A 14,476-nucleotide genomic window follows, 5' to 3' on the forward strand; every position below is an offset into this window, starting at 1 on the left:
ACTGCCTTAACCCTGAATAAGAACAAAAGTCATTGGAGGGCTCTGAGCAGAGGACAGAAGGAATGTACTCTGTGTTTTAACAGGATCACGTGGGCTCCCTGGTGCAGAGGCAGAGGCCAGAAAACCACTTGAGAAGCTGGTGTAACCATGCAGGCAAAATATGGTAGTTGCTTGGATCAGGTTAATGGTAAAGAGGGTGTCCATGGGATGTTGTCAAAAGTTAGATATTTTGAAAGCAGAGGTAGATGATAGAATTTCCTGAAGGATCAGACATGGAGTGTGAAAGAGAGAGACAACCAATGGTGATCCAAGACTTCTGAGTTGATCCACTAGCAGAATGAAAAAATTATCATTAAATGAGATGAGAAAACATGTAGGAGGGTTTTGTGGAAACACCAGGAGCTCAGTGTTGGACACGTGAAGTTTGAGATGCCTACTGCAAACCCACAGGGAGACATCCAGTAGGTTGTAAACCATGTGGGTCTTCAAGGAAGCACACACCGAGGCCCATCATCATTATATCAGCCAAGATGAAAGATAAGGAAAGAATCTAAAATCAGCAAGAGAAAAGGAGACAGTTACCTACAAAGGAGTTCCTATTAGACTGTCAGCTGATTTCTTAAAAGAAACCTTGCAGGCAAGAAGGGGCTGAAAAGAAATATTCCAAGTCATGAAAGGCTAGGACCTACATCCAAGATTGCTCTATCCAGCAAAGTTATCATTTAGAATGGAAGGGCAGATACAGTGCTTCCCAGATAAGGTCAAGTTCAAGGAGTTCATCATCACCAAGCCCTTATTATATGAAATGTCAAAGGGACTTATCTAAGAAAAAGAAGATGAAAACTATGAACAATAAAATGACAACAAACTCACAGCTACTAACAGCTGGACCTAAAAACAAAAACAAACTAAGCAAACAACTAGACAGGAACAGAATCACAGAAATGGAGATCATGTGGAGGGTTATCAACAGGGGAGGGGGTGGGGGAGTGGAGAAAGGAGAAAAAGGTACAGGGAATAAGAAGCATAAATGGTAGGTAGACAACAGACAGGGGGATGTTAAGAATAGTATAGGAAATATAGAAGCCAAAGAGCTTATATGTATGACCCATGGACATGAACTACAGTGGGGGAGAGATGGGGGGTAGCCAGGGAACAGGGTGGAAGGTAATAAAAGAGGGAAAATGGGACAACTGTACTAGCATAACCAATAAAATATATTTTTAAAAATACGTAGGTCTTGAATCCTGGGAAGAGATCCAGGCTAGACAGAGAAATGTGGGAGTAACTAGCATTTAGATCATTCTTAAGTCATGAGACTAGCTGAGATCACCAGGGGGGTGGACATAGAAACAAAAGAGATTCTTGGACTGAGCCCTGGGGCACTCCAATGTTTGGGAGTCAAGGAGATAAGAGGAAAAAAGAAAAAAGAAAAAAAAAAACAATGAGGAAGCAGCTACAGAGGGAAAGAAGGGAGCAGGCTTGTGCGGGGTCCTAGAAGCCAAAGGACAGTGTTTTGGGGAGACACCAGCCTTGACTGATGCTGGTAGGTCAAGTGAAACAAAGACCAAATCATTTCATTTGCAGTGTGTGGTCACTGGTCAGCTGAGTGAGTGGATTCAGTGGAGCAGATGCAAGAGAGGAGGAGAGAAAGTTGGAAGAGTGAATATGTACAAACATTTTAAGGAGTTTTGCTGTAAAGGGAAGGAGAAACGGGACAGGAACTGGAAGTGTTGGATTTTTTTCTAAGATGGAATAAGCCGAATTAATACCAAGGATTTTATTGGTAAAGTTATTACATGTAGAATTTTAAAAGTATATTTTAAGAACTACCATATTTTGCTATGTATAATGCACATCCTTATTTTTCCCTCAAAAATTTGGGCAGGAAAGTGTGCATTATACTCGGCAAAATTTCCTATCATCACATTTTGCCAGAGCCAAGTGTGGAAAATCCAGATTCATGAGCTTTCTACATAAACTGGCGATGAAACGCAGTGAGGAGTGTTTGGGGTAATCTGGGCTTCGGGTATTTTTACGCCCAACTCTGAATCAGTGCCTCCCTCTGTGCGTGACTCCCCCATCTCTCCCTCTGACTAAACCCCTGCCTAGAGAAATCTTCCGAATTGTATGTATTGGCATTTACAGCCCTAATCAATAGCACAGAAAATGCTTGGGATGTTACCATGTTTCTTGGTGACATTTAGAAATGAACTTGGGAAAAAATTTCAAGACTCCATACCTATCTGAGGTCAATAATTTTTGGAGGGGTCAAATCAAGTGTCAATGCAAAATCCAGAACTTCTAAAGGTGCACCCTGCTATCACTTGCTGGTATTTTAACAAGGACTCTACTAAGAAATATACTGAAACACCCTTACTGTAATTTCTCATCTAGTTCTACAACCTTCTTCTTTAACTCCTGGTTCTCCTTGATTGCAGTGTGAGCTGTGATTTCTTTCCTCATTTTAGACGTGGAAAGCATTGCTGATTCTTCCTCCAGCTCCTGAACTCTGTCTCTCAAAGACGTGAGAAGAGATGATTTTCTGGCATTGTTCTCTTTGTACTTCTCCATTTCAGCTTTCAATTCTTGACAGGAAACTTCTTTAGCAAGCATTTTGGATTGGAGTTCTCGAAGCTAGAAAAGAAATAAAAGAAATAAAAAGACAAAAAGGATTTCAACAGCATAAGTTTAAATTACCTTCAAGGAACCCCAAAATGTAATTTAAAATTTCACTCTTTAATTCATGACTTAATCCACTTTTTCTTCTTTTCATATTTGTATCTGTATTACCAGATGGGAAATTATGCCCTGAATAATGGACTTCATGTTCTGTTTTGTTCTGATTTTTTTTCCCAAAACCAATTGAGCAATGTCTTGTGGTAATTTAGTCTCACTCAAGAGACATTTGTGGTATATTTTGCAAAAGGCAATAAAATATTTTGCAATGGCAACCCATTTGCTAAATCTGTATTGCGCTATTGCTGCTGAAATGAAACAAAGAACCTACAAGCTATTTGTAATTTCATGGCCACAGCTGTTTCCAAAGTAAATATAGGCTATAACTATATCACTCCCACATGTCTTCTGAACCTTCATTGCGGGTGATAAAGAAAAATAATATTCAGATTTCTAGGGAAAATATGGGAGAAAAGGAAAGTCATTATAGGATGTATACAAAGGAAACATTTTAACTTTTATAAATTCTGCGGCATCAAAATTGCTAAACGATGTATGTGCCCTATTAAGATATCAAGTCTACACTGTAAGAAACCCTGGTGAATACATGTACCTCTTTGGAACTGTGAGCATGCATCATACATTTATTCTACCTATCTGTGTCCCACACACATTATCAACATGTCTTTCTTTCAGTGAGGTCCTGGAAGCCCAGTGAAACCAATAATTACCCACAGATAAACCTAGACCCCACCAGGCCACCAGGCTGAGAGCAGAATGGGTATGAAGAGACTGTCAGTCTCTGAAGAGACTCTATGAAGAGACTCTTCTCCAGCCCAGGGGGCAGATGGATTCCAATCATCTTCCTAGAATTTCCCCCAGCCAATCAGAACCATCACAAGAATTCCATCCTATGAGCCCCAAACCGTAAGCAATCCACAGTAAAGGAACATATTCCAAGAGATGCTGAAAGTCCTCCAAAGCCCAGGCAGCTTCAACCCAAAGTGTTCGGATGCTCCCAGGTCTCTCAAGGCTGTGGAACTTCTCTGAAATCTAAAGTCCAGCCCACATTGCCTCTCTGTGCAGCATAGCAAATGCACAAACTTTCAGGAATTCTCTACAACTAGGAGGAGAAAGGCACACAGTAAGAAAATGAGTATAAACTGTGCAAAGGTCTAAATCTGTGTTCTGCTGTTCTGTCTGTAACCGCTTCTGTGTTCTGCTTTACAAGAAGCTAAAAGGTCCCCTGTCTGAGTTATGAAGATACACAATCTTACCTCCGACTGAGCACATTCAAATTTGACCAGAGTTGCTGCAAGATCACTTCGGGCGTTTTCAGCCACATTCCGATAGTGGTTTAATTGCTCCCGCGTGACTGGGGCTTCCAAAAGATGATCGTAAATTTCCTGATAGGGTTCCCCAAAAGACAAAATATAAAGAAGAGTGAAAACAATCTTCTCTGTGCAGCTGTGCAGAGCAAGATTAAATACAGACACATTCTTTGTAGTCCGAATGTGTTGAAAACATTACCCGGTGAAGTGTTTTTGTTCAGATCATTTCATTCTCATTCTCAAAACGATAAGGGAGGCAGGACACAGGCCAGGAATGGACGATGGACTCCCCCAGGATGGCATCTGAGAACTGGCCTTTGTCAGTTTTGAGATTTTCTTCCCTTCCCCCACCACTCAAAATGCTATCGAAGCTCTGACCAGAGCCTTTAGTCAACAAGGAACAGTCGGAAGAGACACAATGGGACATCGCGAGGAACTAGAAGGCCGCCTCCTTTGAAACCACTCACTAGGCCATGTATTCTCAACCTCGCAGCCTCTCTCCAGGTCATGAAGGCCCAAGTGAATGCCTGAGACCAGAGACAGCATGGTGCCTGAGGAGTCCTTGCCCCAACCTCCCCTCCCCAATAAGGGGACAGTCCTCTGCTCTACCGATGGCTGCCAGTACAGAAATGTGGATCCCAGCCTGGCCAAACTATTCCAATTTTTTCAAGACAAGTGATATATCCAGACTCTCTGAAACAAAAATCCCCAGTTTCTGCAGCTTGGCAACTAAAAAAGAAACACCGTTTGACCCAAATAAACACATCTGCTGAGCATATTTGGTGGGTTTGGCCTGTGGGTTGCAGCCTACAGCCTCTGGTTCTGTTTCTGTCTTAACACCATAACACCTCTTCCTTCAGCTTGAACACATATTTACACCCACCTCTACGGAGTTTCCAGGGCCTGTGGTCTTTGAGAAAGACATACAAGAAAGCCACTCATTTTTGAGGGAATATGAAAGGGGTCCCATCCAGGAAGGTTTCCTGGAATTATCTAAGTGGCCTCCAGGGACATGCCAGTAAAACCTGTTTAGGACTGCCCGGCCACTCCAGTGCCAATGACTACTGTTTGGAAATACTCACGAAGGCAAAAGTCATTCTAAAGCCCTTAACTTTTCAACAAGCGTTGTCATGGCTAGAGTGTCTCAGTCCACAAAACGCCAAACAAAACCTTCATGCACTTAGCAAATAGCCAATGTTTGCCAATCACAACATATCCAAGAAAATGGTAGGCATGTACTCCTGGGCAGCAAGGATAAGACGTTTAACTGTATCTGAGAACAGAACCACATCCTGTTCGCCCTCACTCAGCATTCAGAGGGAACTTCTCCAACTCTAACCACCGGAGCAATATTTTCTGAAACCTGCCATGTGTGAGGACCTAGGTCACTTATGAGAGTTTGCATCTATAGTTATGTCTGGCATATGATTTACAAAAATTCATTAAGAAAATAAGTTCTTCAATAGCTATGATTATTTATTCCAATGACTAACATCATTTTTTAGGTACCTCCTTATGAAAACAGATTGTGTCCATTGGACATAATATTCAGACACACAGAAGTCAGCTCAGATATGGCCCTTCATTTCAGGAGGTTACAGTTGAATGCAGAACACTACCAGAAGCATGAACATCTTCAAACGTCCATTGGTGAAGTAAACTACACAGTGCAAAGTCATTATCTCTGACATCAGAACAGAGACTAGATTACCGAGTTTGGAAGACTGTTTCTAGCTAGGTCAATGTCCACAGACTGGAGATTATTTATCAGTAAATATTTAACAAAAGACTACTCTGGGTCAGGCACCGAGTATACAATCTAATGAGAAAAACGTCATTCAACAGAAAACCACATTAATGACGGCACAATGACAAAGTGAAATGAACACAAGTGAAACCAGAAAAGTTGGCGTTTGTGCTGCGTGTCACTACCAGGACCAATAAGTAAAGACACAGATTGAATCTTTACAAGCGCTTTGTTTAGATGCTGACAATCTGAAAAAACTGTGGGTTATGCAGCCTCAAAAATCCTGTAACACCTCATCTCCAACCAACATTTTTATAAGGAGAAGGAAGGGTAGGTAAGGAGTTTGGGGAAAAGGTTAATTGGATAAGAGTTGTTGCAATCTATTTTCAAAGTACTCCTTTATCTGTTGATCAACAACTCTTTTGCAGACATTCCCTCCTTGAAACACAAAGGCTGGGCACCAGCTCCAGAAGCCCTGGGGCACTAAGGTTGAATTGCCTGTTGATTTCCCTAGTCCTGCATTCCAGTTCCTGGAATAACAGCTTTCCACATGCATGTATCACTTAGGCCTATCAACTATGACTGAAGCTAAAAGCTTTTAACCCTTGAGTTCCTCTGTCACTCAGGAAAGAGACAAAGTTTTCTCTTAAGAAGTGATGAACACATAGAAATTTAAAAGACAAAAGTTACTGAGGCAGGAATCAGGCACATCATTCAAACAGCAAAACGTTCAAGCAAGGCCCTGTGTCAGGGAGACAGCCTGTGTGATCACAGGTCTGAGAGGAGGTGGTGAAGCTGAAGGACCAACTCAGATGAAGGACGATGAGGGCGAGGCGGACAAGGCAGCCAGAGTTCATGGTGTGTTTTACCACGTGGTAGGGCTTCTCTTTCAGAATATCCAGGCTACTCTTTCTTGTGCATTTTACCAGGAGAATTTCAGAATCCACTTATCAAATACCAAAAAAAAAAAAAATCCTGTTGGTATTGTTATTGGGATTGTGTTAATTTTATAAATAAATTTAAGGAGAATTGACATCTTTTAAATGTTCAGTCTTCCAACTAAAATCATTTTTCCCATTTGTTCATAAATTGTATGTCCCTTCACTATGATGGTTACTTTTATGCTTTTGCCTGACTGAGTCACAAGTTATCCAGATTCTCCTGATGGACACTGGGTGTGTCTGGGGGTGGTTCTGGATGAGACTAGCGTTTGAACTGGTGGACTGAGTAAAACAGACTGCCCTTCCCAATCGAGGTGGGCTTCATCCAATCCACAAAGGTCTGGAGAGAACAAAAAGGGTGAGCGAGAGAATGTGTGCTCTCCGCTGAAGCCAGGGCCTCAGTCCTGACTTTAGGACACAGACTCAGGGCAGGACTTCAATTGTCAGGTCCCCCGAGTCTCCAGCTTGCCAACTGCAGATCTCAGCACTTCCCAGCCTCCATTATTGCATGAGCCGATCCCATATCATAAATCTCCTTGTGTAGAAATTTATGAAAGCTGAAAGAATACAAGGGTGCATTTATTTACAGCGAAGCTGTTCCTCTTAGCACTTACTTTCTTCTCATAGATCCTTACATAGTGTTCTTGTTGGCTGTCTTCCAGACAGTCTTTAATTTGGTTTGGACTTCTTCTCTGACCCCAGTGAAGAGCTCTGTTGTGGTGAAGGCTTCGTTTCCTGGGTTTGTTATGGATTTCTACATCATTGCACTGTGCTCAGAGAACACTGTCTGCATTCAGGGATGATATTCCCTGGTACACACCAGTGTGGTTGACCACCATCCATGCAGAACTGGAGCCTTTCAGACTGGAAAGGACCCTCACTGTACCAGGCATCCTGTATTCTCACCATCGTCCTTGCTGTGTAACTTCTACTTCAGGGAATTTATTGAGGTTTCTATGAATGCTCAGTTTTATGAATGTCCCATGGACACTTAAACGGAAGGTGTATCCTCTGTATTCAGGGCTTGGAGTTCAGTATGTATCAGTTAGCTCTACCTTATTCATTAAGTAGGCACCTTCTAGCCTTGCCAGTTGTTTTACTCCAGCAGGAGCTGAGTGGTGAGTTAAAATCTCCTATTACTGCTACAATTCTCTATCTCCACATAGCATCTGTATTCTTGCCTTATGAATGCTGGTACCATTTTACTTGGCGCAGATTCAGAACAAAGTTTTTTTATAAATATAAATTCTGCAGATTTTTTTTTCATTTACTTATTTATTTATTTTTAGAGAGAGAGAGAAAGGGATGAAGAAAGAGAGGGAGGAAAACATCAGTGTGTGGTTGCCTCTTATGCACCCCCTACTGGGGACCTGGCCCGCAACCCAGGCATATGCCCCGACTGGGAATCGAACCAGGGACCTCTTAGTTCCCAGGTCAGCACTGAATCCACTGAGCCACACCAGCCAGAGCACAGATTCAGAAGTTTCTTAACTTTATGTGAATTGTACCACACAGCTTCAGAACGTGCCACCCTTTGTCTCATTTAATCCTTTCTGCTCGAAGTTCAACCTTTTTGGATATTGAGATCAGGATCCCTGGTTTCTTTTGTTTGCATCTGACTACATATACTTTTGTTCCATCCTTTTACTTTCAGCCTTTTTGTACCACTTTGTTTCAGAAGTCTCATATATAAATACAGTTGGGTTTTGCTTGTGATCCGTTCTAAAATTCTGTTCCCCTTATTGGATGACTTTACTACAATCATACCTGTTAGTATCACAATCTTGCTCTTAGTTCTGCTGCATCGTTTTATGTCATGCTTTTTTATCACTCTTTCAAAATCTTTCACTATGGTGTTTGTCTGCTTTCCTATATTTTGTGTGTTTCACCAGATAATTAGGAAGGTTTGTATTTTTGTTCATTTCAAGTTTATAATTATAACTTTATTTTTTTTAGATTTTATTTATTTATTTTTAGAGAGAGGAGAAGAGAAGGAGAAAGAGAGGGAGAGAAACATCAGTGTGTGGTTGCCTCTCGCACTCCCTCAACTGGGGACCTGGCTCGCAACCCAGGCATGTGCTCTGACTGGGAATCAAACTGGGGACCCTTTGTTTTGCAGGGCAGGATTCAACCCACTGAGCCACACCAGCCAGGGCTACAACTATAACTTTAAATCATACCTTTTAGATGCTTTGCATCCTGCTATTTAGATTATATCTACTAATTTGCTACAATAGTTTATCTCCTCCTACCCCTTTCATCGCTCCCTTCCAATTTCTAATTTTTGGTCTTTATATTATAATTCTAAGTACTTCTCTTGCAACTGTAGCTCCAAGTTATTAGATGAGAGAAATCAAAATGTTTACACTACTGCTCACCTTTCTTCCTCTCTTATGCCGGTAGTTTTCAGAAGACTCTAACAGACACAGCTTAATCTCTTTTACATGTATTCCAGTTCATTCTTGTCTGCCTACTCCTTTCTAATTCTTTATTGTCATGTCATTTTTTCCTTCTCATTCCTGCTCAATGCCTGCCTAGCGCCCTGTGTACCTGACAATTTTCCTGTTATTTCTGTGGCAGTTGCACTATTTTCGTCTGTTCTGAGCTCTGCCAAATCACATTTCAACTCCTCTTCCCTCCTTGCCCTATTTTTGTGAGGTCCTCGACCTCTGCTTTCTGAACACGCTTCAGATAAGTATCAGCTTCTTTCCATTGTTTTATTTATAATGAAATGTTTGGTCACAGTTTTTCTTGCATCATAGCAACAGTTTCTGATACTCCTCATCTGTCATATTTTTCCTATTCCTTACCCCCGCCACACCCCTTTCTTGTTGATGTTATTGCTGCTGCTGTCATAGTCTCAAATAATTCCTGTGCTTTTCCTTTTAGATTGCTGAGTAGGAGGTGAGCTTCTGCTGCACCGGTTGTGGAAGAGGTGTGTGTGCACGCAGGAGTGAGAGATTGGGGTCATTCCTGTTCCAGCCAAGCAGGAGTTTCCCCAAAACACAGCACTTTGTATATAACTCTACTTGACCTCTAAATCATTCCGGCCCATGCAGCGAAGCAACTAGAGGCTCTGTCACGATGCAGACCTCCCAAGAGCTCATGACCCAGAGCTTCCTACAAGTCCGATTTGCCGTGTGATTTTTTACTTAGCCCCCCTCCCTCTCCTGCTTTTTGGGAACCCAGGGAGGCAGGAAGAAGCCCCCACACCTCCGTCTTCTCTCACAAACATGTCATTTCTGTTGGACGCCTCTGAGTCTGCCGCTGTCTCTGGAAGACGAGCTCTCCCAGCTCCCTCTGCTCCGCAGCTGCAGACCCTCCTGCCGGCGGCACTCAGCCCCCACTCACTGCTCCGGGAGACCTTCCGCTTACTTCGCAATTCGGGATGTCAGCCATCTCTCAGGCATGTCAAAAGCTGAAGTTTGTTTCTCATTTTCTCTGTTGCTTGTGGCTAGTTTCCAGGAATAGAAAGGAGAAGGGCAAACTGCATGTTACCATTTTTAAACTACAAGTGTCTAGATTTTCCTTTTTAACTAAATGGCTCTTTGGTGTCTTTTTTTGAAATGTCCTTTAAAAACATTTCCATTTTGAAAAATATCTAACTAAAAGAATGTGATACTCAGCAGGAAATGAACAGGAAGATCAGTGTCACCCCAGAACAGTCCCCAGTGTCTAGTCCTGAGAAGAACTCAGTATGTGAAAAAAGACTATGCTATTAGTCAATGCATAGTCAGCTGATTACTAAAGGAACCAGGAAAACAGGTTGAGGCTGCATTACCCATTATAAGCCAGAATAAATTTAAGATAGACCTAAAATACTCGATATTAAAAATGCAATCATAAAAAGTACTAGAAATTCATATTTATCTTGTGATGAAAGGATTTTCTAAGCATAGAAGCAATAGAAGAACATCAAAAATCAGATGACAACATTTTAAAACCTCTCTATACATGAAAAATGCATAAAAAGAATTTAAAGTGAAAGAGCAAACTGGAAAAATATTTCAAAAGTAATACAGTCAAAATTTTAATATACAAAGAATCTACTCAAAGCAGTAAGAAACCAATGCCTTAAAAGAAAAATTACATAGAAAAAGCAACAATTATCAGAAGTACTATAAATGGCTAACAAGGGGGAAAGTATTCCACCTCACTGGTCATCAACTAAATACAAATGATAACTTCTGATCTTTAATCTTAGCAACATTTGAAATATACTTAATAGTCAAGTGCAATATATGAGAGAGAGTTGCATGAGAAAGAAAAAAAATGCCAACACACTGTTCACAGAAACAGAAAATGGCACAAAATCTCCAGAAAGGAATTTGGCAGTATGCAAGAGATTTTAAAAACGAACACTGTATCAGACGAAGATTAGAACCTAGAATATTCTTAAATACCTACAATTCCTAAGAAACTCACAAACAACCCGATAACAATGAATGGGGGATGGAGGGACAGATAGATGGAATTACCATTCAAAGAAATAGCAACGGCCAACAGCACACGAAAAGATGCTCAATCTCCTCACTAATCAGGGGAATAAGAATTAAAACAAAGACACACCATTTCTAATACATCCGTTTGGAATAAATGAAAGGCTTTATAAGATGAGGTGTTAGCAAAGTATAAAGAAAAAGTTGTTTTCCTATGTAGCTGCCAGGCTTATAAAATGGTAATACCCTTTGGACGCCCTACCAATTCAGCTATATCTATTAACAGTTTTCATGTAAATACTGACTGACCAGCAACTCTACTCCCCAGTTAACTCCCTTTGAAGAATATTCACTCGTGTGCACAAAGACATATATAAGGGTATTCATTATATTGTTAATTCCAATGGCAAAAAGGGGGAAGGGTTGAAACAACATAAACTCCTGTGACAAGGCAATCACTAAACAGAGGCATTTTTATATTATGAGACATGCCTGTATGTTTGGACATAGTAATATCCCCAAGACAAGAAAATATAGATTTACAGTCTGATACTCTTTTTCATAAAACACACACACAAAAAAGTACTATGCCCTTTCTACAAATGTTTTTAGAGGGGATAAAAGTAAAAGATGAAAGAACACACATCATTTTTTTAAAAATATTTAATTTATTTATTTTTAGACAGAGGGGAAAGGAGGGAGAGAGGAAGAGAAACACCAGTGTGTGGTTGCCTCTTATGCGCCCCCTACTGGGGACCCAGCCCACAACCCAGGCATGTGCCCTGACTGGGAATCGAACCAGCAACACTTTGTTTTGCAGGCCGGTACTCAGTCCACTGAGCCACACCAGTCAGGGCACACACCATTTTAATAACACTACTTACCTCTGGGTCTGACCCTAGAATTGGACTGGGGTGGGGAGGAAGGGAAAACGGTTTGCTTTTTTCAAGAAGTATATATGTATGCGTTATTTGCATAATTAAATATCATTTGAAGATAGGAAAAATCCTGAAAGAAAATGTTAACTGTAGTTATCTTTTACTTATAGGCCTAGATTTTATTTTCTTCTTTATTAGATGTTTCTATATTTTCTAAATTCTTTATAATGGCCATGTATTACTTTCATAATCACAAGGATTAACACCATCCCTTTAAATCATGAAAAGTAGCAAGAACAGGAAGAGACAAACATGGCCAACTCTGCTATGTGGTGTCTTTAGGAAGAACGTGAAGACAAAGAAACAACTCAGGTGGCACCGAAGACCCACAGGTGTGCGAGGGCAGCCGTATCAGCGGCTCCACTCTCTTAATTAAGCTGTCCTGGAGTTTGTAAGATTTTTTGAAAATCCTTCAACTCTTCTGTAAGTATTAAACAATCCTCACTTTAAAAAAAAAAACACTAATTTTACCCAATCAAAAATGGAAAGAAAAAAAACTCATCCATTTGTCCTTGCGTGAGGATAATCTAAGTTATTATTAGGTACCTTTCAGCTAACCCATGAAGCAATTTCATGTTAATTTTAGAAAGCTAGCTGCACATGATTTGATTCTGTTACTGATATTATTATGATAATGATTGAAATTGCCTCACAGGGTGGCTCACGGTCTTTTCAGAATAAAGGATGGTTTCAAAGCTCAATGGCATAAAGAAGATATAAGCATGCTCATAATGTACCACACAATGTGCCCAATTATCTGACCTAGGGGCCAGTCTTGCTAGTATGGTATTTAGTTGTCATAGTACCCCCGAGATGTAAAAATGAGAAGAAATGACTGCCTACCTCTGACACACAAAACCTCCTAAGTCCATTCCTATCTTTCGGTCCTACACACACTCTCCCTTTGTCCCGGCCTTTTTCCCTACAGCTGGGCACAATTGTGTGACAGAGGCTCTTTCATTATGGACAGTCTCTCTTCCTCCTCCCCTCCCCTCTCCTCCTCTTCCTCCTCCTTCCCTCCCCCCTCTTCAGGCTTCCTGCGCCGCCCCAGGAAGCAATCCCTTCCAAGACCTTCATCCCTCGTCTCCAACTTCTTCTACCAAACAAAGTGCATTGCCTGAGTTACGGTGAAAATCCAGTCTTGAAAACTGCTTCCCCAACCTAACCTTCGCTCCAGGCCATTTCCGACCAGGCACCAGGTCTTCTCCCTACCTTGAAGGACCTCCCTGGCCCTCCTGCCTTTTCCCTCACATTTGCACTTGGTGTCAGGGCTCCCTAGTGCCTGCAGGGAGCAGTGTGACGGGTGTGGGTCCAGGGAATAAACCAAGCGTCTGTATCTCAGTTGTGGTGGGGACACGTTTGGAAGAAGACATTTCTGCATAAAATCAAGTATTGTGGAAAAGCTGATCTATTATTTTTACATTATTTTCCCATCTCTTTTGTCTTTGGTATCACTTTTATTCGCTTAAAAACACCTCTGATTCAATATCTCTTCTGGAAAAAAATAACATTCCAAAATATTCTTAATACAATTGCTCTGTCTACTGAAAAAAAATTAAGTCTTCTTTTCACTGGGTGGAAAGGGGTTGCAGTTTGAAAAACTTAGATGCCATACCTTTTGGGAGTTTTCAAGAACTAATCCATATACATATCACAACTAATATTTACTGGACCGGGAACTATTCCAGTTCACCCTTCACAACAACACTGTAAGTAGAGACTGTTTTTATGATAATAAAAATGAGGCAATTTAGGCAAAACAAGGAAATTCTATTACCAAGTATCAAACAACTGGTACTGAGTCTGAAAGCAATGATTGCTCTTCTGTGCTGTAAATTTTTTTAATTTTTAATTTTTATTTAATCTTTATTGTGTCTTTAGTGTTATATAATTTTAAAACATAAGTTTAAAGCATGTTTAATGAATGGATAGGAACTACGTCCCTGTCACTGCCGGAGGCACTTTGGCATACGCCCTATGACCCGCATTCTACTCCTAATTGCACACAAATGCCCATGGTTTCCAGTGTCCACAGGCTGGTGCAATATGGCATAACCTTATAGTCCCGCCCGTCAGAGGGGAGTCTGGAAAGCAGGTAAAAGGACTGACTGCTTTGGAGCAACATGGACAGATCTCATAAACATACTATTTTTAAAGTAAATTTGTTTTCATTCCATGTTACTCATTATGCTATTACAGTTGTCCTAATTTTCCCCCTTTGCCCCCCTCCACCCAGCACCCCCGACTCCCTCAGGCAATCTCCCCACCATTGTTCATGTCCATGGGTCATGCATGCCTATGAGTTCTTCGGACGCTCCATTTCCTGGCCCTTCTGTAACTATTTATTTGTACTTCTTAATCTCCTCCCCACTCCCGTCTGACAACCATTTGGTAACTAAGT

General features: G+C 41.1%; 1 protein-coding gene across 1 annotated transcript in view; it reads right to left on the bottom strand.

The window, feature by feature from the left end:
* Window positions 1–14,476, bottom strand: part of CCDC170 (coiled-coil domain containing 170) — a 76,754-nt gene that overhangs the window by 47,394 nt on the left and 14,884 nt on the right. The window contains exons 3-4 of the mRNA XM_037156844.2: window positions 3,957–4,085; window positions 2,381–2,637 (exon numbers count right to left, since the gene is read on the bottom strand). Coding sequence (XP_037012739.2) covers window positions 2,381–2,637; window positions 3,957–4,085 — 386 coding nt within the window. The remainder of the gene's footprint in view (window positions 1–2,380; window positions 2,638–3,956; window positions 4,086–14,476) is intronic.

The sequence above is a fragment of the Artibeus jamaicensis genome, unplaced genomic scaffold, assembly GCF_021234435.1.
Source record: "Artibeus jamaicensis isolate MK-2021 breed Jamaican fruit bat unplaced genomic scaffold, CSHL_Jam_final contig_497, whole genome shotgun sequence".
Classification (NCBI taxonomy): domain Eukaryota; kingdom Metazoa; phylum Chordata; class Mammalia; order Chiroptera; family Phyllostomidae; genus Artibeus; species Artibeus jamaicensis.